At 35.6% G+C, this 25120-nt stretch overlaps 1 protein-coding gene across 8 annotated transcripts in view; it reads left to right on the forward strand.

Annotated features, from left to right (window-relative positions):
* Positions 1 to 25120, forward strand: part of RBM27 (RNA binding motif protein 27) — a 67852-nt gene that overhangs the window by 30867 nt on the left and 11865 nt on the right. For 4 of the 8 annotated variants that reach the window (XM_037016179.2, XM_037016178.2, XM_037016180.2 and 1 more), the window contains exons 9-19: positions 1308 to 1472; positions 3062 to 3211; positions 5728 to 5872; positions 6494 to 6647; positions 12550 to 12846; positions 14083 to 14223; positions 15492 to 15611; positions 17422 to 17496; positions 17642 to 17806; positions 19008 to 19112; positions 19228 to 19419. In XM_037016179.2, coding sequence (XP_036872074.1) covers positions 1308 to 1472; positions 3062 to 3211; positions 5728 to 5872; positions 6494 to 6647; positions 12550 to 12846; positions 14083 to 14223; positions 15492 to 15611; positions 17422 to 17496; positions 17642 to 17806; positions 19008 to 19112; positions 19228 to 19419 — 1709 coding nt within the window. The remainder of the gene's footprint in view (positions 1 to 1307; positions 1473 to 3061; positions 3212 to 5727; positions 5873 to 6493; positions 6648 to 12549; positions 12847 to 14082; positions 14224 to 15491; positions 15612 to 17421; positions 17497 to 17641; positions 17807 to 19007; positions 19113 to 19227; positions 19420 to 25120) is intronic. The other 4 variants (XM_073221915.1, XM_073221914.1, XM_073221916.1 and 1 more) reach the window with 1 other exon arrangement.

Below are 25120 nucleotides of genomic sequence, written 5' to 3' on the forward strand. Positions count from 1 at the left end.
TTTCTCTTTAGCTTACTACATTCTGCAAGGAATTCTCTGCAGTTCATTCTTAAAACTTTTCTGATCACTATTCTCCAACTATTTTCAAATCACTGAAGATATGTTTAATTGTTTTTGCAGTGTAATGATTGAGTGATCCTTTTCTAATATAAATTTTGAAAGGATTGGTGCTGAATACAGTTACATGGTCTGCTCTGCAGTATGATTTTGTCACCGCCTTGCTCCATATATAGGAAGAGATAGCACATCTGTTTCCTTTACACATTTACTATGAAATCAGATGGTTGTTATGTGGCTTGTCCTATTAAGGAATATTAACTATCTTCTGGAATTTTACAATTTAAGGGCCTTTCATCAGGTGTAAAAAAAATTCTGTATTCATTTTACTTTGTCTTATATCACAGTGAATGTCTGACTTTAGATGTAAAATATTGGGTAGGCCTTATAAATTGTCTCGTGGGTTAGTCAGTGAAGGAGACACTATTAAAAGACCAACCAAAGGGAAGTTCTGTTCCTTGATGCCTTGTTTTTTCTAATCTTGTTCTACAAAATTTGGCTTCATTGTGTCTGACATTCTTGCATCACTATATATATAAGCTCTAAATATGCTTTCTCTCCAAAAATGGTTCTAAATATCTGAGCTAATTTCACATGTACAGTGGCTGGTCTGTTTATCTGAGGTTTTGTTCTTTCTTTCTCTCTTTCTCTGTGTTTGTTATCCACATGCTTACAGGATAACAAATTCTTACTATCTTTTTTCTTTTGAACATGTCTTGTTTTCTGTGAGAGTATGCTTGTGTTTTTTTTTAAGTTCCTTTATTATTCTTTTTTTCTGCTCTGAGATACAGGAATATTTTGTGCAAACATGAAATGTGAGCTTGGGGAGGAGTTTTTTTATTTTTTATTTTTTATTTAATGGGTGTAGCAGCCTTCATAACCATGTGTCTCATTAGATAGAAAACTGTGCATGAATAATAAATAGCTCAGGGCTCCTTTGTCTAATAATTTGATGTGGTTGATTATTTAGTTTGGGCAAAATTAGCAGATATTTATTCCATTTAAGATTATAAAAGATGAAGATTATGCAGTCATACTGCCTAATTCTTATTCTTTCTTTATACCTCAGTGCATCGCAACCAGTTGTATTTCTGTTTCTTGAGTTAGAAAGAATTTCAGTAACATCTTTCTTGACTGGTATGGGTGATGTACTTTCTCTATTCTTGGCTCAAGTCTCAGGAAGTACATCATTGCCTAAGAGAAGCCTGTGACTCTCAATCCCAGCTGCCCTCCTATTCTTTCCTCTGTAGGACAGCCCATGTACTCTCGTGAACATGGTGCTGCTGCATCTGAGCGACTTCAGTTGGGGACACCGCCTCCTCTGTTGGCAGCTCGTTTGGTGCCACCTCGAAACCTCCTGGGCTCCTCCATTGGGTACCATACCTCAGTGTCCAGCCCCACCCCTCTGGTCCCAGGTAAGCTTTGCTACAGATGGCCATCCACCTCTCTGATTATTTGTACCATAAGCTGGCCAGTCTAAGAGGTGACCTGGCATCTGATCTGCTGTCAAAAATTCCCAGTAAAGCTCTTAGATAGTTTTATTTTCTCTTCTTCTGTTTCTTTGGTTTATCCCTAGTGGTTGCTAGCTGATTAGGCCTCCTGTGTGTCTGTCATCTCTGGTGTCCTCTGTATATTTACTTCCAGTGCCTCGGTAACAAAAGTTACTAGTTTCTAATCCAACAGATAGGAAGAGAATATCTACTTGGATGTTTTCTAATCAGTTACACATTACAAGAAAAACTCAGTTAATGAAAAAAAAACAGTCTGGTTTCTTGCTGATCATGGTTGAACATGTCTTTTTCGCCCCCTCTGCCCCTGTTATATGGACTGGCTGTATAATGTAGTGATTTCTTGAAAACTTTTCCTTCCTTTTGGCATGTACATTTTCAAGATTTATGGAGTATTTTGTGGGTGTCTGATGAGATTTTTACATTCCTTACTTTGCCTTTAGATCTCAGTTCATCATAATTAACTAAAGGACTTTAAAGTTTCTTTGAGTTCTTTGTCATCCCAGGAATTACAGAACAAGGTCATTTGATTGTGTAACTTCTTTAAAAGTATACATGTTCTGTCAATTTTCTGCCAAGAGTACCAAATGGTAACTGAAAACTTTTTTATTGTAATTTGCTGATCTTATACTCTGAGTCATAGAACTGATTGGCCCGTAATAAAGAACTGAATGTACCTTACCTTGTAGTTGAAACTTCACATGAATGACGTAAGCAATTTTTCCATTAAAAAAAAAAAGACATAAGGACTTACAAATCACAATTGGGAAAATGAGTGTCTTCACCTAATCTTAACCCTTTTTTCATTTTATGTAGGATGAAGAGGGTATATGCCATTTGGAGATCTTCACATTCATTCAGAATTTCTTTAACACTAACAAAATAGTTATTTAGCATTAGAATTTTTAAAATGAGATTTTTACTTGTAGAGAAAAAACAGGGAACATGATAAAAGTGGCATTGATGAGGCAGCTGATAATAAGATAATGATTACATGTATAATATAAAATTTATCTTATTTAGTTGTTAAAACGTTTAATATATATTTATATATGAATTCTGCTGTTATCTCTTCAGTTTTAAGTATAAATAATCAAATTAATAGATGTTTTCTCACTAATTAGAGGAGTACCTAGAAGTCGGTGAGCCGTGATAGCAGAGGAAACTCAGCTGCCCCTTTGTGTGGTGTCCCCTGCATGAGAACTCCTTTTAAAAGCATACATTGATGTTTAGATAAGGTGATTCATATATGGGATTAAAATGACGAGGTAAATGAATCTGGAACTGTTTCAGTAATTAACAATGGATTTGTATTTATGTTTTGTGACAGGAGCATTTTTCTTTCACTTCCAATAAGTCTGTCTGGAACTCAAAACATATGTGGGTTGAGACATTAGTTGAAGAAAATTCATTTTCACAGTTGTGTATTTTATAGTAATAAATTATTTAACTACTCTCTGATTTTTCATGTGTTTTTTTGTTTTGTTTTCCCTCAGATACCTATGAACCAGATGGTTATAATCCAGAAGCTCCTAGTATTACCAGTTCTGGTAGATCTCAGTACAGACAGTTCTTTTCAAGAACACAGACACAGCGCCCGAACCTGATTGGCCTAACATCTGGGGATATGGATGCAAATCCAAGAGGTGAGAATGCCTTGAACGTCCTGATGTCAAGTTTCTGACCTCGCTAAAGGTCTGAAAGTACTTCCATACTATCTCTTGAAGGGTGCTATATAATCATCTCAAATAAATGTTTCTCAATAAGTTTATCTTCAAATTTTATTTAAAGATGTAATTAGAATATACTTATTCTTAAGTAAAAATAATACTGATGTTATTTAATTGCAATTTTTGTAGGATTTCGGATCATTTTAGCTCTGTATTGGGCATGTGCTAGATACTAGATACAGTGAGATGAAATGATGCGGTCTCTTGCTCTCAGGGAACTGACCATTTAAGGGCCTGCTTTGTATCGTAGGAACTGCGCTTCACGCTGATAGCATTGGGAAACTAAGACGTCTTTAACTTTCAGTACTTATGTTTACAACCGTATGTTAGGACTTTTACAAACCATAGTCACAAACCTTAAAAAGAGTGTATGCAAGCATTTATCTTAGATTTGGGTTGAAAATCCTCCCCTCCCTTCAAAAAGTTTGGTTAAAGAGTTAGATGAGATTTCAGTTCACTTATTAAAGTTATATTTCCAATATTACTTTCAGTTTGAATAACTGGCCATGGGCCATCCTAACAGTATTTTTCTGATTTAACTGTATGTTGGACATTTTCCCATTCTTACCTTCTTTCCTGCCTTAATTTGATTAACTTTGCTTTATTGCTATTAATAACACTACTAACCACTACAGGCTGTTTTGTGTCAAGACTAAACCAAATGCTTTTATGTGTGTTATCATCTTTCATATTCTTTACCAACAACTTTTTGTCAAAGAGCTTGTATTTTTATACTCTTTTTACAGAAAAGGAACACTGAGGCTTAGAGAGGTTAAAGAACCTGCCTAAGGTCACATTGCTGATAATGGCAGAACTGGAATTGAACCCATGTCTATCTAATTGCAAAGAATATATTCTTATTTTCTATGCTGTTATGCATATATTATTACTAGTTTACCTGAAACTAAGGGCAAGATCATACTCTCAGAATTTCAAGTCTTCCCTTTGTTACTAACCCGTTCTATGTATTCATATACAGTAATCCATAATCTCTCCGTGAGAAGTCACATGGTTTTTATTCATTGGGCTTGCTTTGTCATTTTGGACAGGTCACCTAACCTCTAGCTGTATCTTTTTTCCTTTTTTATTTATTATAAAGCATTTCAGTTAAAGAGAAACCTAAGGCAGTGTCGGGTGGTAATGATAACTATTTTAGGGGATACATAATAGCGTCTCAAATTCCAGAATGTTTTGTGCCATCACAATTGCTAACTCCTCCATGAGCTTATTGAAAGTAAAAACACAGATCTAGAAATGCAGGGATCATATTTATTTTAGTCACTAATTTATATTCAATATGTAATAAAACTGTTGAGCTGTAGCAGCTGCTTAAGAAATACATGTTAAATTAATGAATCTGCATTGTAATTTCCCTGTCACACAGAAGAAATGGAGCATATCACCTTTTACCCCCATCTGTACCCTAGCGTTCAACCCTACATATGTTATTCTTTGCTGCTAATTTTACTTTTGGTGGAATTGCTAAAGTTAGGAAAACTATTCAGAGTATAACAGATATTTTGTGTTGTTACTTTACTTTTTTGTTTAACACAACTTTTTCCCAAACCACATATAACCTATTGTAAGGTCAGTTCCTTACAGTATTTTAGCCTTAACTGTTGCAAATCAAATATGTCAGTTTATAATATTGGCTTTGAATTTTCCTCCCAACTTTTAAGTCAGAAAATTTTTAAACCTATAGAAAATCAAATGAACAGTAAACACCTGAATACATTCAGAGTCACCAACTTTTAACATTTTGTCACCCTTTGGGCATGAACACTTGGGTGTATGCACTCTTTCTCCTACCACCGCCCCCCCGCCCCCCCCCCCCACATTTTTTTCTTTAACCATTTGAAAATATTTTGTAGAGATTGTGACACTTTGGATACTTTAGTTTACATCCAAGGATAAGATAGTCCTGTATAAGCACAGTATCTTTGCCACACATAAGAAAATCAAAATTGTGTAACAATATTGTATCCAGGTGAACTTTTTGTTGAATCACATCAAGAGACAGATAATTTCTCTGTATGCTGCTAAGTTTGATTGTTTTCCTAAGGTGATAATGGTTAGATCTCTCCATTGTAAAGTAAGTAATTTGTGGAGCAATACTTTGGCACCAGATAAATACCTTTTTCTCCAACAGCCTTCCACTGGTTTTTTCCTTCTTTTTTTAGCATCTGTTGATGATCCTTTCCTGAATCATTTATTACATTAGGGTTGCTATGACTTTTTCAACTTGAATATTATATCAAATTTAAAAAGTAGCTGATTATTTTTTCTTGCATTTTTAGGCATTTCTGAAAAGGAAATGGTAGTAGTTGGGTGCCATTCATAGGGCTTTTTAGCTTCTGGACTAAATATTTTAATCATTTGAAATTCCCCAAATGTAATGCATTGTTAGTAACGTTAGTTTTTGTTCCCGACAGCTGCAAACATTGTCATCCAGACCGAACCACCAGTTCCAGTTTCAGTTAATAGCAACATGACCAGAGTGGTTCTCGAACCAGACAGTCGGAAGAGAGCCGTGAGCGGTTTGGAAGGACCGCTCACGAAGAGACCTTGGCTGGGAAAGTAAGATAATTTGCTGATTAGTGACATCTAATCGGTATTTTTGTTTTTGTCTGCATTAATAAATCTATTTTTAAAAATTGAGAGTTGTAATGAATCAACGATTTTCAAACTCTGTGCCTCAAAATTAGGTTTCCCAGAGGCAGCATTAGAATTCCTTTAAAATTGAAAAGCTAACAATATTTTTAATAGGTACTAGTAATTTGTACCTACTTATTTCTAGGTCTAACCCAATATTAAAAATTATTGAGGCATTAGAAATGAATAGAAAAGAAGAAAAAAGTTCTGTACTTGGGCTGAAGTTGAAACATGTGCCTTGAAAAATAATGTTCTGGCTTTGCTTTAATGTTAGACTCCTCATAATTGTGGTGCATCTTTTTAGCATATGATTTTTAATCTCAGTTGGGCCTCTTTTTGTGGTCTTTTGCCATTCAGTCAGTATTCTTTCTCTTCACCTGTTCTATTCCCATGTAAAAGTATGATGTGAAAACTAGTAATTTCTGAAGAATGTAAGTGCTTACAAAAGATACTTTAATAAATATAAACTCACATTCTTTGCCAACATATCTCTTAACTAGGAATAAGGTAGGACAATTAACCAAGATCTATTAATACTCTTTTCAGGCAAGGGAATAACAGCCAGAGTAAACCAGGATTCTTGAGAAAGAATCAGTATACAAACACCAAATTAGAAGTCAAGAAAATCCCTCAGGAATTGAACAACATTACCAAGCTCAATGAACACTTCAGCAAATTTGGAACTATTGTTAACATCCAGGTAAATGTGGCTATGTTGGTGACAGAATCCATGTATTTTATACATCTTTGAAAATATTACTATCAGCTCACTTTGCTAAAATGAGCCAGTGATTGTCTCTGCTAAGTGTTTTAAACTCCACTATATAACTGTATCCCCAACTTTATGATGGCATTGTTGAGCTGAATTTGTTCTTTTGAATTCTTTTCTGCAACCTCTTCCTGAATGACACTGGGCTAGTTACTGTATTTTTGTTCATAGTTCTGTATCTGGACAAATGACTTTGATCTGCTTTAGTATTCTAACTAGGTAGATGCAATTTTTGGTTGTTTCTAAGATTGTAATTTTGACCCCCTGGCTGACTTTCATATTGTAGGGAAATAGCAATGGCTTAAGGATGACTCTGAGGTTGAGAATTTCAGGGAGTGTTCAATGTTATCTAATGTGAAGTAAATTGTAGCTTTTGTATTTGCAAGAGAGCAAAATAGTAGATACTTGTTAAATGTTTGAGTTGGATTTTGGGTGTTACTCTAACTCAGGGTACTTGAAGGCTATTCGTGTTGGAATTTCAGTCAGGTATCCCTGATACTTCGTGTTGCCATCAAACTGAAATATGATTTATGTAACTGAGTTTGAAAAGGTAGTATCAGGGGACTTGGTATTTCAAAGAATTGAACCAAAGTATTCTTTTTGAGAGGTTTTTAAACAGTTTTTTCCCCCTGAGTGCAGTACATGTTTAATTTTACAGCTAATTATAAATGCATTAAACAAAAGTGGGGAAAAAAATCACTCAAATCTCACTACTTAGCAGTAATAATCTTTTGAAGAAAACACATAGTGTATTTGATAATATAGAAGAATGCACACACATCTTTTTGTTTTAATTTTTTATTATTTTTTTTATTTTGGTATCATTAATCTACAATTACAGAAAGAACATTATGTTTACTAGGTTCCCCCCTTCACCAAGTCCCCCCCACATACCCCTTCACAGTCACTCCATCTGTGTAGTAAGATGCTGTAAAATCACTACTTGTCTTCTCTGAATTGCACAGCCCTCCCCGTGCCCCACGCACTATACATGCTAATCGTAATGCCCTCTTTCTTTTCCCTGCCCTTATCCCTCCCTTCCCACCCACCATCCCCCCCTTCCCACCCATCATCCCCCCCTTCCCACCCATCATCCCCAGTCCCTTTCCCTTTGGTAACTATTAGTCCATTCTTGGGTTTTGTGATTCTGCTGCTGTTTTGTTCCTTCAGTTTTCCTTTGTTCTTATACTCCACATATGAGTGAAATCATTTGGTACTTGTCTTTCTCCGCTTGACTTATTTCACTGAGCATAATACCCTCTAGCTCCATCCATGTTGTTGCGAATGGTAGGATTTGTTTTTTTTTTCTTATGGCTGCATAATATTCCATTGTGTATATGTACCACATCTTCTTTATCCATTTATCTACTGATGGACTTTAGGTTGCTTCCATATCTTGGCTATTGTAAACAGTGCAGCAATAAACATAGGGGTGCATCTGTCTTTTTCAAAACTGGAGTGCTGCATTCTTAGGGTAAATTCCTAGAAGTGGAATTCCTGGGTCAAATGGTATTTCTATTTTGAGCATTCTGAGGAACCTTCATACTGCTTTCCACAATGGTTGAACTAATTTACATTCCCACCAGCAGTGTAGGAGGGTTCCCCTTTCTCTGCATCCTCGCCAGCATTTGTTGTTGTTTGTCTTTTGGATGGTAGCCATCCTTACTGGTGTGAGGTGATACCTCATTGTGGTTTTAATTTGCATTTCTCTGATGACAAGCGATGTGGAGCATCTTTCCATGTGTCTGTTGGCCATCTGGATTTCTTCTTTAGAGAACTGTCTATTCAGTTCCTCTGCCCATTTTTTAATTGGATTATTTGCTTTTTGTTTGAGGCGTGTGAGCTCTTTATGTATTTTGGATGTCAATCCTTTATCGGATCTGTCATTTATGAATATATTCTCCCATACTGTAGGATACCTTTTTGTTCTATTGATGGTGTCCTTTGCTGTACAGAAGCTTTTTAGCTTGATATAGTCCCACTTGTTCATTTTTGCCTTTGTTTCCCTTGCCCAGGGAGATATGTTTATGAAGAAGTCACTCATGTTTATGTCCATGAGATTTTTGCCTATGTTTTTTTCTGAGAGTTTTATGGTTTCATGACTTACATTCAGGTCTTTGATCCATTTGGAGTTTACTTTTGTGTATGGGGTTAGACAGTGATCCATTTTCATTCTCTTACATGTAGCTGTCCAGTTTTGCCAGCACCATCTGTTGAAGAGACTGTCATTTCGCCATTGTATGTCCATGGCTCCTTTATCAAATATTAATTGGTCATATATGTTTGGGTTAATTTCTGGAGTCTCTATTCTGTTCCACTGGTCTGTGGCTCTGTTCTTGTGCCAGTACCAAATTGTCTTGATTACTGTGGCTTTGTAGTAGAGCTTGAAGTTGGGGAGCGAGATCCCCCCCCACTTTATTCTTCCTTCTCAGGATTGCTTTGGCTATTCAGGGTCTTTGACGGTTCCATATGAATTTTTGAACTATTTGTTCTAGTTCATTGAAGAATGCTGTTGGTAATTTGATAGGGATTGCATCGAATCTGTATATTGCTTTGGGCAGAATGGCCATTTTGACGATACTAATTCTTCCTAGCCAGGAGCATTGGATGAGTTTCCATTTGTTAGTGACCTCTTTAATTTCTCTTAAGAGTGTCTTGTAGTTTTTCAGGGTATAGGTCTTTCACTTCTTTGGTTAGGTTTATTCCTAGGTATTTTATTCTTTTTGATGCTATTGTGAATGGAATTGTTTTCCTGATATCTCTTTCTATTAGTTCATCGTTCGTGTATAGGAAAGCTACAAATTTCTGTGTGTTAATTTTGTATCCTGCAACTTTGCTGAATTCCGATATTAGTTCTAGTAGTTTTGCAGTGGAGTCTTTACGGTTTTTTATGTACAATATCATGTCATCTGCAAATAGTGACAGTTTGACTTCTTCTTTACCAAACTGGATTCCTTGTATTTCTTTGTTTTGTCTGATTGCTGTGGCTAGGACGTCCAGTACCACGTTGAATAACAGTGGGGAGAGTGGGCATCCCTGTCTTGTTCCCGATCTCAGAGGAAAAGCTTTCAGCCTCTTGCTGTTCAGTATGATGTTAGCTGTGGGTTTATCATATATGGCCTTTATTATGTTGAAGTACTTGCCCTCTATGCCCATTTTGTTGAGAGTTTTTATCTTGAATGGATGTTGAATTTTGTCTGATGCTTTTTCAGCATCTATGGAGATGATCATGTCGTTTCTGTCCTTCTTTTTGTTGATGTGGTGGATGATATTGATGGATTTTTGAATGTTGTACCATCCTTGCATCCCTGGGATGAATCCCACTTGGTCATGGTGTATGATCCTCTTGATGTATTTTTGAATTCGGTTTGCTAATATTTTGTTGAGTATTTTTTGCATCTATGTTCATCAGGGATATTGGTCTGTAATTTTCTTTTTGGTGGAATCTTTGCCTGGTTTTGGTATTAGGGTGATGTTGGCCTCATAGAATGAGTTTGGGAGTATTCCCTCCTCTTCTATTTTTTGGAAAACTTTAAGGAGATTGGGTGTTATGTCTTCTCTGTATGTTTGATAAAATTCCAAGGTAAATCCATCTCGCCCAGGGGTTTTGTTCTTGGGTAGTTTTTTGATTACCGCTTCAATTTCATTGCTGGTAATTGGTCTGTTTAGATTTTCTGTTTCCGGGTCAGTCTTGAAAGGTTGTATTTTTCTAAGAAGTTGTCCATTTCTCCTAGGTTTTCCAGCTTGTTAGCATATAGGTTTTCATAGTACTCTCTAGTAATTCTTTGTATTTCTGTGGGGTCTGTCGTGATTTTTCCATTCTCGTTTCTGATTATGTTGATTCTTGTTGATTCTCTTTTTCTCTTAATAAGTCTGGCTAGAGGCTTATCTATTTTGTTTATTTTCTCGAAGAACCAGCTCTTGGTTTCATTGATTTTTGCTATTGTTTTATTCTTCTCAATTTTATTTATTTCTTCTCTGATCTTTATTATGTCCCTCCTTCTGCTGACCTTAGGCCTCATTTGTTCTTTTTCCAGTTTTGATAATTGTGACATTAGACTATTCATTTGGGATTGTTCTTCCTTCTTTAAATATGCCTGGATTGCTATATACTTTCCTCTTAAGACTGCTTTTGCTGCGTCCCACAGAAGTTGGGGCTTTGCGTTATTGTTGTCATTTGTTTCCATATAGTGCTGGATCTCTATTTTAATTTGGTCATTGATCCATTGATTATTTAGGAGCATGTTGTTAAGCCTCCATGTGTTTGTGAGCCTTTTTGCTTTCTTTGTACAATTTATTTCTAGTTTTATACCTTTGTGGTCTGAAAAGTTGGCTGGTAGGATTTCAATCTCTTGGAATTTACTGAGGTTCTTTTTGTGGCCTAGTATGTGGTCTATTCTGGAGAATGTTCCATGTGCACTTGAGAAGAATGTGTATCCTGTTGCTTTTGGATGTAGAGTTCTATAGATGTCTATTAAGTCCATCTGTTCTAGTGTGTTGTTCAGTGCCTCTGTGTCCTTACTTATTTTCTGTCTGGTGGATCTGTCCTTTGGGGTGACACACACACATCTTTTCTAAAAATGCTTTACACACTTAGAAAATTTTAAAAATGTGATCATTCCAAATGTCTCTAACAACCTTTTTTCTTTTAAGTTTTTCCTATATCATTATTCTTAATGTCATTTAGAAAAATTTGATTTTTCTGTTTCTTTTGTAAATTCTGTTCTTTATATCTGTTTTTCTGGTTAGGTTGCCATAGTAAGTACTATGGGCTGGGTGACTTAAACAAAAATTTATTTTTTGGCAAGTTCAAGATCCAGGTGCTGGCCTGTTTGGTTCCTGGTGAGGACTGTCTGGCTTGCAGACAGTACCTTCTTGCTGTGTCCTCACGTGGTAGAGAGAGAGAGAAATACTCATCCTCTTCCTGTAAGGCCACCAGTCCTTTCTGATTAGGGCTCCACCCTTACAACCTCAAAACCTTAATGACCTCCTAGAAACTCTATCTTCAAATACAATCATATCGGGAGATTAGAACTTAACATATTATTGGGGGAAGGGCATAATTCTATCCATAGCTAAGGCCATAATTTATTGAACTGTTCTGTGTTGTTGGGAATTTATGTTGTTTCTGTTATTTGATATAAAAACAGTTCTGTGGTAAGCCTCTTTGTGAACAAACATGTCATTTTAATGATACATTGCTGAATTAAGGGAAATCTTTCGATTTAAGGGAATTTTGCCGTTCTTTAAGATTTACCTGTCCATTGCCTTTTCCTGTTCCTTATGGCATTTACACTAATGCTTTCCCAAGCCTTTGCTTGTTATATATATTTAAAATGTCTTTTGCATTTGTCAGTTATATTGTTTATGGCATATTTGGACTGACAGAGGTGTAAATTATGTGATCAGATCTGCTGTTTGTCTTGATGGATCCTACCTTTGTAAGTAGGCATAAAAAGACTCCAGATCCTCAGATTACACAGATATTCACTTTTTTCTTCTGGGTTTTTATTAATTTTTTTGTTGTTATTAAATGTTTTATTTTTCTGGAGTGTATTTGAATGTAAGGTATCAGGGAGGTGTCTTAACAACTTTTCCCTAAGTAGTTAAATAACAAACATTACTAGGATTATTTGTTAAATCTAACATTCTTCTATACAGAATTTTGAAATGTGTACATCATCTCCTAGGGTATAAAGAACTTTAGAAAGGCTTCACAGTGGGCTTCAGCAGGCTGTTGTCTGCTTCAGAGTTCTTTATCAATGATTTATTTTCATTTAACTGTTTGTTAATTTATTTGTTCTTTTGTTGGTGGTTTTATTTTTCCTTACAGGTTGCTTTTAAGGGAGATCCAGAAGCAGCCCTCATCCAGTATCTTACCAATGAGGAGGCTAGGAAAGCCATTTCCAGCACTGAAGCAGTTCTGAACAACCGATTCATCCGAGTCCTGTGGCATAGGGAGAACAACGAGCAGCCAGCGCTGCAGTCCCCGGCACAGCTGCTGCTTCAGCAGCAGCAGACGCTTAGTCACCTGTCACAGCCGCACCCTCACCTGCCGCAGCACCTCCATCAGCAGCAAGTGCTGGTGGCCCAGTCTCCTCCCTCTACTGTCCATGGAGGTGTCCAGAAGGTAATCTCTGGGTGCACAGAGAGGTACAGGGCCGCTGGTTTCCCGCTCCTGAGCAGTGTTCCCAATCGGTGCCCTTGGGTCTTCTCCATCAGAGCCCCTCGGTTTGGTCTGCACACCAGCAGCAGCAGGTCTAGGAGCTGATTAAACGTGCAGTTTCTTGCGCTTCCCCCCCAGTTCACTGAGTTAAAATTGCCATGGGTAGGGTCTCGGAATCTGCGTTTTAACAAGCTCAGTAGGTTAAAGTGTGAGAAGTGCCGTTCTACGTCAGAATCACTTACCTGGGTGCAAATTCCTTGGCTTTATCTTCTCAAACTTATAGTCAGTCTCTAGATATGGACCCATAAATCTACATATTTAAGAAATAACAGTCATTCTTCTCAATACTAAAATATAGCAGCTGTCTACCACGGAACAACCCTGAATCTGGCACTTCTTTGTTTTGTGTTAGAATCAGTCAGTCTTGTACTTACCCTTTTGAGCTACCCTTTACCCTGTAGAAAATTTCAGTTCCTTTTTGAAACTGGAAGGGAAGCTCTAAGAAAATGGGATTTTTTAAAAAATTCATTTTATCCCTAGTGCCTCTCACCAGAGCCTTTAAGATATTGATGATAATGATAATCTCCTGTCCCTTGTTTGGGTTGAGTGCGTTCAGCTTAAAAAAGATAAAGCAGTTCTTACAGTACATTGTCTTAACTCCATTCATCATCCTGCTTATTTGCACCTATGTTTCCATTTCTTTTATCTATGTCCCCCTTCATGTTAGGCTCAAGGTGAATGCTTCCCCTAGGTGTTGTCTGAATGGTATGTAAAAGTGTGATACCGTCATCTCTGTGATCCATTAGACTCTGTTCTGTTAAAGCAGTCAAGACTGCTTTGTTTTTAGGGTGACCATATCACTGTTATTCGTATTAAGCTGTTGTCAGTTAAAATGCGTAAGTCTTCCAAAGCATTACATATCGACAGGAGCAGAAAATATTAAATATTCATACCTGTATCAAGTATATACACATATATGCATGCATATTGTTGTGACCTGTTTCAGACATCCAAAAAAGCATGGATAGTAACAATCCTTTGTATATCCACCACTTCACTTAAGAAGAAAACCTTACAGATGATTGAAGCACCCTGCTTTCCCATTATCTTCCTGTCCAGGGTAATCCCTATCCTAAATTTGTATCATTCTTGTGTACTTTTGAAATTTTTACCACGTATGTGTTTATTTTGTATATGCAGATCATGAGCAAACCACAGTCTTCAGGTGCTTATGTTCTGAACAAAGTCCCTGTGAAACATCGTCTTGGACCCGCGGGTGGTGGCCAGAGTGACGCAGCACACTCACTGAGCCAGCCAGCTGGTGCTGGGGAGGGTGGCCAGGTACGTGTTTCTGCGCCCCTCACATGCAGAGTTGTTCAGTGATACAAAGAAATGAACAAATTGATTATCATCCAGATTTGTAGTGTCTGGTACATATACTTCCTTAATTTTTGTGATTCAGCCAGAAATTTGCTAGTTAAACTTTTTTTTCTATTCAAAGCTAATAGGAACTTGAGAATTTTAGCCAATTTATTGCTAGGTAGATGTCGTTATTAGTCCATTTCTTTTATAATTTTTCCACTTTAATATAATTAAAAACATAAGTAAAACTTTGAAATATGGTTTGGTAGTTTCTTTTGCTTCTAGGAATATATATATACACACTGACTCTCCAGCATGGTGATTATTTCAAAGAGAGGTAGAAGAAACTGGAGAAAAACAAGGGGGGCCAGTCCTACTAGACACTGATAAATACTATGAAGTCTGTGAGACTAAGTGATCTGATACTGGCACGTGAAAAGGCAGGCCAATGGAACAGAATAGAAGATTAAGGAATAGACTTCCTTGCAAATAGATGTCTATTATTTGCCAACATAGTATCTCAGATCATTGGAGAAAATAGGGACTTTTTAGTAAATGGTATTGGGATAACTGGGTAACTTAAAAAAGATAAAATTAGTTCCATTTTTAAAATTACATAATAAACCATTTCCAGAGGACCTAAGATTTGGATGATAGAAGTGCTAAGTGGTACAACCCCTATGAAAAGGAATTTATGCATTTTCAAACCAGTGATCCTCCTCCTAACAATCTGTGTCAGAGGTACAGCTGTGATAGTGTGTGACTATGAAAGACACATACAAGGCTAGTAGTTGTAGACTCTACAGTAGTAAAAGACTGAAAACAACCCGAATGTCCATCAGAAGGGGACTGGCTACTTAAAATGTAGCACATCCACAAGATAGTGTATGTGCACTTTACAGAGGAATGAGAAATATATATATTGTTGGGCAATTATCAGGATATATTAACTAAAAAACCAAAATGAAACAAAAAAATGAGTTGTTGTTATAAGAAATAGGGGCAGTGAACTCATACAAGTGTTTTCTCAATTAAAAGAGAAGTATGTGCAATCGCATTCAGAAACACAACATTACTGCTAAAAATTAATTTTTAAGTCTATTTGCACGGCAGTTGACTATAAAAAACTAGTTTTATGAATGAGGTTTTTAAATAGAAGACTTAAAAAATGAAATACATGCAGTGTCTCTAAAAAATTACTTCAAAGCATACTTAAGATTTAATTTAATCATATTTGTGTTTCATAGATATTTTCAACTCCAGGCCATCCAAAAATGATTTACAGCTCCTCAAACTTAAAGACACCATCAAAACTTTGTTCAGCATCTAAATCTCACGATGTTCAAGAAGTTCTTAAAAAGAAGCAGGTAACATGTTTCTTCTTTCCGTAAAGAAGAAAGGACCTATACAGTTCTTAAGTGATTATGCTAACACCTTTGAACAGTTCCTGTTGTTATGGAGCTATAGTATAATGTTTATTTACCTGCTTCTGGATGCAGAGTATGATTAAAAAAAGATGAATAAACAGAAAACTTTTATACTTGCCTTTCAGTGACTACCTCAAGCACAAGACATTTTTTCTGTGTAGGAGTAAACAACACTAAGTTGTCCTAATATTTTTTTCTCTAAGGAAGAGAGGCAAATATTTTTATTATTTATTTCTGTTTTAATCCTTTCTCACTTTATTAATTATCTGTGTTTCACATAAAGTATAACATAGTTATTCATAAGGTTCAAATTTATGTTTCATTATCAACTGAAATTTAAAGTCACATAGAATTTTTCAAATAAAATATAGATATTTATATGTATTAATTAAATTGAGATTTAATTAAAAGAGAGATGGCAGGCAGCATTTTCCTGGCAAAAATCCATAGATTTTGCTATCAGTTCTAAACCACAGCATCCTGTTATTTTTAACTTCAGCAATAAGGATATATCTAATTACATTGGCAAGTGAAAACAGCTAGTTTTATCTCATAAATATATTCAGTTCTTTAAGATGCTCCACATCACTAATCATCAGGGAAATGCAAATTAAACCACAATGAGTTATCATCTCACACCAGTAAGGATGGCCAGCATCAAAAAAACTAAGAACAACAAATGCTGGTGAGGATGCGGAGAAAGGGGAGCCCTCCTACACTGCTGGTGGGAATGTAAGCTAGTTCAACCATTGTGGAAGCAATATGGAGGTTCCTCAAAAAACTAAAAATAGAAATACCATTTGACCCCAGAATCCCATTCCTTGGAATTTACCAAAGAATACAACTTCTCATATTCAAGAAGATATATGCACCCCTCTGTTTATCGCAGCACTATTTACAATAGCCAAGACACGGAAGTAACCTAAGTGTCCATCAGTAGATGAATGGATAAAGAAGATGTGGTGCATATACACAGTGGAATACTACTCAGCAATAAGAAAGAAACAAATCCTACCGTTTGCAACAACATGGATGGAGCTGGAGGGTATTATGCTCAGTGAAATAAGCCAGGCAGAGAAAGACAAGTGCCAAATGATTTCCCTCATTTGCGGAGTATAACAATGAACAAAACTGAAGGAACAAAATAGCAGCAGACTCACAGACTCCAAGAAGGGACTAGTGGTTACCAAAAGGAAGAGGTGTGGGAGGGCGGGTGGGGCGGGAGGGAGAAGGGGATGGAGGGGTATTATGCTTAGTGCACATGGTGTGGGGCATCACAGGGAAAACAGTGTAGCACAGAGAAGGCAAATAGTGAATGTGTGGCATTTTACTACACTGATGGACAGTGACTGCTTTGGAGTATGGGGGGGACTCGATAATAGGGGTAAATGTAGTAACTACATTGTTTTTTCATGTGAAACCTTCCTAAGAGTGTATATAGTACCTTAATAAAAAATTTTAAAAAAAAGTTCATTTAAGTAAGTAAACCTCATAGATACTGCTTATTAGGGTTGAGTATTTTAAATATTTTTCAAAGTACAGTTATAAATGTAAACTATTTGATACCATAAGTGCTGGGAAAAATATATTTAAAGGTTTCATCTCTGGTTTCAACTATTTTTTGATTAAGAGGAAAATCTCTTATATAGGGGTGATGCAGGAGAAATGAGCTGAAAATCCAGTAGTCTTTGTGTATCACTGGCAAGTTTTGTTAGCCGTTACTGATTTTTTTCTTCACCCGTTAATATAGGAAGCAATGAAGCTACAACAAGATATGAGGAAAAAGAGGCAAGAAGTATTAGAAAAACAGATAGAATGCCAAAAGGTAAAATAAGAGCTCATTATTTGCCTGTTGGAATTGATGTATGGAATGGATTTGTATAAAGATATCCCAAACAGTAAAGTTTTTAAGGGTTATGTCTATTAAAATTTACTGAGCACTGTTTTACTTCTTTATATTTATTTTATAGATGTTAATATCCAAGTTAGAAAAAAACAAAAATATGAAACCAGAAGAGAGAGCAAATATAATGAAGACTTTGAAAGAGTTGGGAGAAAAGATCTCACAGTTGAAAGATGAATTAAAAACATCTTCTGCAGTCTCCACACCCTCTAAAGTAAAGACAAAAACAGAGGTATCTACATTTGTCATTAAACATAGTGTTTGTTACTGAATATCTGCTATGTGCTTGGCTCTTTGAAAGTAGAGTGGAACTCAGGGTGTAAGTCTAATGGGGAGACAGTTATAGCAACAATTTTTTTAATGTTTATAAAGATGCTATGTACTCTGAAGAATACATAAAGGTGTAAGTAGATACATAGAGGTGTATATAGAGCACAGAGAGGTGATAATAACCTTATTGAGCAAAGATGTGTTTTCTAATTGAATTTTTTGGTTCTCTGTGCTAAAGATGAAACTGCTAGAATGATGGCAAGGAAAGAGATATTTTATATTTCAGTAGTTGTTTTTCTAATTCTATAATGATGTAATAAAACCATCCCTTTTAATATTCAAAAAGTATCATTAGCTTTGGTGTAGATAAAAATATGACTTTCTCTTGAAAAGAGTAATCAGAAGTTCTAGATCCATTTAAATCTGATTTTGTTTTTTCCCATTTGCCATCAGCGAATACTTGCTTTACACACTGGTTCCATTATACCACAGACGTGTAGTGGGATTTTAGATTAATTTCTAGGCCTTAGGAGAACTGGGAATAAATCTGTCACATACAGAAATGCAAATTTTTATGTAAAACTATTATATTACATTTAAAATTGTGGTTTTCTATTACTATAAGAATGTAAAATGTTTTGTTAAGATGGCTTTTAAAAATATAATTGAAACTTTGTTGAAATTTTTTCTAATTATAGAAAGAACATGTATACATTTTCTACCTGAAGACTGATATTGTCTCCAACCAAAAAAAAGAATAGCAGTAGTTACGGGGTTCAAATAGGAAAACAGTTATGTAACTGTTATGTCTGTACTATTAATGAAATTTCACTACATAATTAATTTTGCCCCATTGTATTTCATTTATGATGCTTTATTATATGAAAATTATTCTCATCTCCCTCATCTCAGGTGATTGTTGGCAAGGTCTGATATTTAGGCCATCTTAAGCAGCAGTATTGCTGATTATTTTTACTGATGTCATTATACTTTCTTATGTTTTCCATATTTTATCTATAAAGTTACATTCCCTAAAGCACCCACGTTAATTACATCCTGTCACTCTTGTTTTCCTAAAAGAGATGTATGTCATTCTGTAAGTATACTATTCTGAAGATCTTGGAAATTATCTGAGAAATACATTTTTACTCTTATTTTCAAAGGCTCAGAAAGAACTATTAGATACTGAACTGGACCTTCACAAGAGGCTATCCTCAGGAGAAGACACAACAGAGCTACGGAAAAAACTCAGTCAGTTACAGGTTGAGGTGAGATTTACGAGTAACCACTATATTTAAGTAGTTGGCTCAAAAAATAGTTTTCTCTTCCTGTATTTTCCAAGGCTTAGTCTAACAATATAAATTATATTCTGTCTTAATTCAGGCTGCTCGGTTAGGTATTTTACCTGTAGGTCGAGGAAAGACCATGTCCTCTCAAGGTAGAGGAAGAGGCCGAGGCCGTGGAGGAAGAGGAAGGGGCTCACTGAATCATATGGTCGTGGACCACCGCCCCAAAGCACTAACAGTTGGGGGATTCACTGAGGAGGAAAAAGATGAATTACTTCAGCATTTCACAGTAAGTTGTTAAAGTAGCAAATGCTAACTCTTCAAAACACTGTGTTCAGCATTTTCTTGCTGTGTTATGTATAAATAAATGTCAAATGTTTTACAGATTAGAAAATTAAGTTGTAAAAAAGTGGATATTGGCAAATTCTTGTTAATAGGTTTGAGGTCGGGAAGCAGCTCATGCCCTGTCATTCCATAATACTCCCATGAATGCATATGTAGTGATGTTTCTCCAAAGCTGTATTTCATTTTTGTTTTAGAGTTGTTACATGCAGAGGCAGAATTCAAAGGAAGAATTTATTAGGGTAAGACACATGTTTAGTTACATTGTGTATATAGTGATGACCACTTACTTTTAGACAAACATGCAGATTTACTATAGGTAAATGTCTACTATTTTGAGCATAAATAGACTCCTCTTTCCAACTAAAAGCATTTTCATGCAAGATCTCATTTAATCCTAAGTAACTGTATAAAGTCCATACGGAATCCCATATGTACAGATGGGGAAACTAAAGCTTAAGAGGAAGTCAGTTAAGATTATACTGTTAATAAGTGGCAGAACCAAGATAAAAATACACATTCGGCTGTTAATATCTATTCCTCAAACAACTTTTTTGAGAGGGAACATTTTTAGCCCTATTAAGTGTTAAAAATGATGAAGGGAATCTTAAAGAGCAAGACTACACTCTACAGTTCCTTACTAGTTTGATGGCCATTAATCCTTTTTTACCCTGACTGTTGGAGAATGGGGGGCTGTTGTAAAGTGTCCAGATTTGAGGGCTGTCTGGGCTGCAGCCTGTTCACTCTTGAACCATTCCTTTCCTAAGTCCGACCCTTACTTTCTGTTTTTGTGAAGTGGGGGTCTGGCTTTCGGTGACCTCTGAGGGGTGAAGCAGACAGCCTCTGAAGGAGCACTCCCCACGTGCAGGGTATTCTTGTGCAGGCTGGGGATTAATTTTTGTCTTTTAATGTTGATTATATAAAATTAATAATCTCCTTTCCATATAAGTTGAGCATTCAGACTCAGGGCCACCTTTGTAAGGCGATACTGGATTATGTAAAGCAGAATTTTATAAATTTGATGCTATGGAAAGTAGGTAATTCTGTTAGGTAGGAAACTGCATGCTTTATCCTGAGGGTAACTGGAGACTATATGTAGATGTTTAAGCTTTAAAACTGAAAGTCATGCTCAAGTGGATCTCTTTCCTTCTCATAAGTAGAATCACTCTAGAGAATCTTAATGATATCTAAAAATAATACAGATTTATGTACATACATTTGATAAGTCTGAAATAGAGCATTTGGTTCACAGAAAGGGGCATGTCCAGGCTTTTGGGGAATGAGAAGCAAAAGCCAAAACAGATGGTGTAACTTCAAGAATGAGACACTGTTGATGGTTTTGATGGTGTTTTGTTTGTTGCTTTGATAGGGCGCTATCAGACAGTATTAAGTACCAGAAGCGCACTCAACACTAATGATAGGTAGTGTAGTACGCGTTCTCTAAAAGAAAACGAAGCCTAGACAGTATTGTCAATAGACTTGGCAAACTTAAAGAGGAGTAACTCTTTTTCAAGAGTTCTTTTATATCCCATAAAGGCTAAGGTAAAAATGCATACCTTCGATAAATTTTTGGTCTTTAATGATTGTGAAAGGATCATTGATGATCCGTATCTATTTTAAAAGATGATAGATGCATTTTAGTGAAGCTGTTCTGAAATACAAGGACTTAATTCTGGAGTACTTCACTTTATTCTTATATTCAGCAATCCACTCCTAAGAATCTATCAAAAGGGAATTCTTACGGATGTGTGCAGATGAAAGCTCTGAGTATGCTGAGTGTAGCACTCTTTATAATAGTGAAAATGGGAACAAATTAAACATTCAACGTACTTTGCTGCTATTAAAAACATGTCTTAAAGAATAATGGCATGAAAATTCTCAGGACTGACTTTTAGGTGGGAAACAAGATTATATGTAAACTTGGAATGAAAATGCATTAACTTTTTTAATTCTGGGTGGCAGAATTCAAGTTAGTTTTTCTTTTTGTTGTTGTTACCTTCTAGGCATTTCTCTATTTTCCATGCTGTCAAAATGGACATGTATTAGTTTTTAAATCAGACTTTTTAATCTCACATTCACTTAGGATGAATGAAGCATCAGCATTTAATACTGTGTATTTTAAAACCAAATTTGAGAATTATATGTTAATTTTGGACTTTTAGGTCCCAGGTACATATATAAAAAAATGTGTGAATTAAAGTACATACAAATATACAATATACAGTATACAATTGGACAATACAATAAAACATATATTATGGTATATAAATATTTTAATAGTATATGTGTATCAGAGGTCAGTGGAGTTTTTCTTTAAAGGACCAGATAGTAAATATTTTGGGGTTTTGTGGTCTATTGTCACTTTTTCTCCTCCTCCTCCCCCTTCTCCTCCTTCTGTCCCTTCACCTGCCCGTCTCTCACTCTTCCTTCTTTACTTTTAATAACCTTTCAAAAACATAAAACCATTCTTAGCTCATAGGCCATCAAATACAAGGTGCTAGGCCACATTTGGCCTGAGGGCTATGTAGTTTGCAGACCCTGGTATATGTTATTGTATGACTTTATATATGAAACATTTAAGCTCACAAATATGAAATTATACATAAATATAATTTTACGTATTTCAGAGATAAAAATCAGTGACTCCAAAAAGAACTTTTTTAAAAAAAAAAAGAATTCTTATTTGTGTAGCTTTCATTTGACTGAGATCTGAGGATATGAAAGACCTTCATGAAGAATTCCCTTTAAGTGTTTTAATAATTGAAGTTTAGGTCAGTAGCTGAGAATTTTAAGTCATCATAGAGCTTTGCTTAAAGGCAAGAGCCAAGGCACATTCCTTTACCCATGGTTAAGGAGAAGTCTGGCTAGTTTCAACAGAAGTTATTTAATCTAGATATCTGGAATACTTGAACCATGTTTTAGCATATTTCAAGTAGTGTGCATCAATTAACTGTAAGATCTTTGAACTGTGGTAATGTGGTTTAGCTGTCATACTCTGTGATATAGGGTGGAATGTGATTTTTTTTTCCCCTTTCCTTATTATGAAGGTAATAATACATGCTTCTCAGGATGCATTTGGCTGCAAGTAACAAATAAATAACCTGGAAAATGTGAACATTTGTTTTCTTTACCAGAAAGTATTCCTCCCCTCTGTCCCATCCCAAACCACCCCCTCACCCGCAGTCCCGCTCAGCAAATGTGTTCTTATGTGTCTACTCTCTGTTCAGGGGAATGGAATTACCATCATTGAGTCAAACCAGTCATGGTTCACCACGTGATGGAAATCAGGTTCTGTTGGAAAGGAAAGAGGTTAAGTAGCTATTGGTTGGACAGCTAACAGTGTCCTCCATAAAGTTCTTTGAAGAAAACTTCAAAAGTATGCCATTATACAAAGAGGAAAACAGCAGCTTTAAGTACCTTGGATTCTTTTGATGCAAATTTTTGATTTTTGTTTCCTTAAAAGTTACACATGCACATCATTCAGAGAGTCAGATGAACTTAGCTACAAGGTTGTTAAACTGTCTCCTGCATTCCGCCATTTTCTCTTCTTTAGAGATCCCCACCTGTAACTCTTGTAGCTGATTCTTTAGGTATTTTTCATTTCTAGATATTTAGATTTTGCTGTTACATCTTGATTTTTAAATTGTAAGCATTACATATTGATTTCTCACTAGTACTTCTGCTTCCTAGCTCCTAAGGTTTTCTGGCTTTCCTTTTTCTAATGGATTTTTGCCCTTAAGGAATGAAGCACTTTACTATCATTATGTACTATGGATAGTCAGTCTTCCATTTGTAGTCAGAGAGCCTTTTGAGTTTTAGGAAAGTAAGAAGTTTAGAAGATTGAGTTTCTGTACCCCCCAAAAATTTATGTAATTCATTTTAATTTTTATGTTCTTACTGGCAAGAACCTCTAGTTCACTCACGCTTGTCATTCCTGGAACTTCATATAAGGAAACTGAGTACTTCTGCTATAATTATTAAAGACTTCTCACCTAGTTAACTTTTCCACCACAACATTTCTGTACAGGTTGTCTATCTTCCAGGTGTCTGAAAATATATTTGAGAGACTTATTATATATGAAAGTGATACCTTATAGTTAGATAAGTAAATTTCCTTTGTGTTTACCAGCACAAAAATTACCTTTTCTCTGGATTTAACATTCATAGAAACTTTTATCATAGTGCTTCATTGATTACCCTTCATCAGGTCTTGAAAAAACTTTCAGTAATGGTAGATTTTTGTGAACAATTGATGTTTATTGCCTGTTTGTTAATGGCTGATAGGGTGTTTCCAATTTTTTCATTATTATGAACTATGTTATATACCTCTTAGGGTTGGCATTTTTTAATGGAATCATCCTTTATGTGGGACACTCCTGCACATGGCAGGATCTTTAGTGACACTGGCTCCCATCTAGTAAATGCCAGTAAGAGCTACTTGTTCAGTGTGGCAACCAGAATACCCGCTAGAGTAATGTTACTGTCTCCAGTTGAAACCACTGTTCTAGGTTAGTTTGTAGAAGTGAGATGACTGGATCAAAGGCACACATACTTAGAATTTTGGTCCAGCTTGCCAAATGACCCTCAGGCAGTGTTGTACTAATATATATTATAGATGCATATATGCATCTGTATACACACACAAACACATACATACCCCTGTAATATACATATTAGTATGTAGTGGATGTGAGTGCCTATTTGCTGATATCCTCACAGTACTCTTGTTTTAGTTTCAGTTTTGTTTACTAGTTAGGTGATTGATGAACAATAGGTGGCACAGATTTGGCATCAGTTTCTGGTCTGGGAAAATGGTTATCTAAGTGAATTTCTTTTTGAGGAACTTCTACCTCTCAGATTCTGAATATCTCTTAAGTTACTGCCTATATTTTTCATTGATGGTATATGATTTATTTGCTTATATTCACATACATATTCATATGTATTAATATTTTGTTTGAAGTCTTTTGGAGGGTATCACATACATACAAAATGTAAAAGAAATAAAAGTGTATACTGAAAAGTAAGATTTCCTTCTACCCCCACTCAATTTCACTCCTCTTGGCAGTCACCATTATCTGTTTCTCACTTAGCTTCTCAAAAATAGTCTCTGTATGTATATTATTTGATCTCTCTTTTATACAGACCATGACACATTACACAACCCTTTTGCATATATACTTTTCATTTAATATGTACTAGATGGCTCATTAGGGATTATTCTGTACTAGTGTAGATGATGTTGCTTTATTCTTTTTTAATGGCTGCATAGTATTTCATTGCATAGATGCATAAATACACCATGCTAGATTTAAATAGTCCTGTATTGATGGAAATGTAACTTTTCCCTAATATTTTTTTATTTTGAGCCATATTACATATGTGTGTGTAAGAATGCATAGGTGGGTATAGAAAAATGAAATATTTTAGTAAGTATGTGACATTTTAAGAGGCAGTCAAAAATTTTTTAATATTTTTAATAAAAAAATAAGTGTAAATGGTCAGAAGCATGGCTAATTCAAAGTAAAAATCTATTTTCTTAACTCTGTCTCCCCTTAAATGGTAGTTACTATTCTTGGATATCTTTGTAGAAAAAAACTGTAAACATAAGAATACATACACATAAGGTCTCTCACTTTAAAGAAGTT

This window comes from Manis javanica, chromosome 14, assembly GCF_040802235.1.
Source record: "Manis javanica isolate MJ-LG chromosome 14, MJ_LKY, whole genome shotgun sequence".
NCBI lineage: Eukaryota > Metazoa > Chordata > Mammalia > Pholidota > Manidae > Manis > Manis javanica.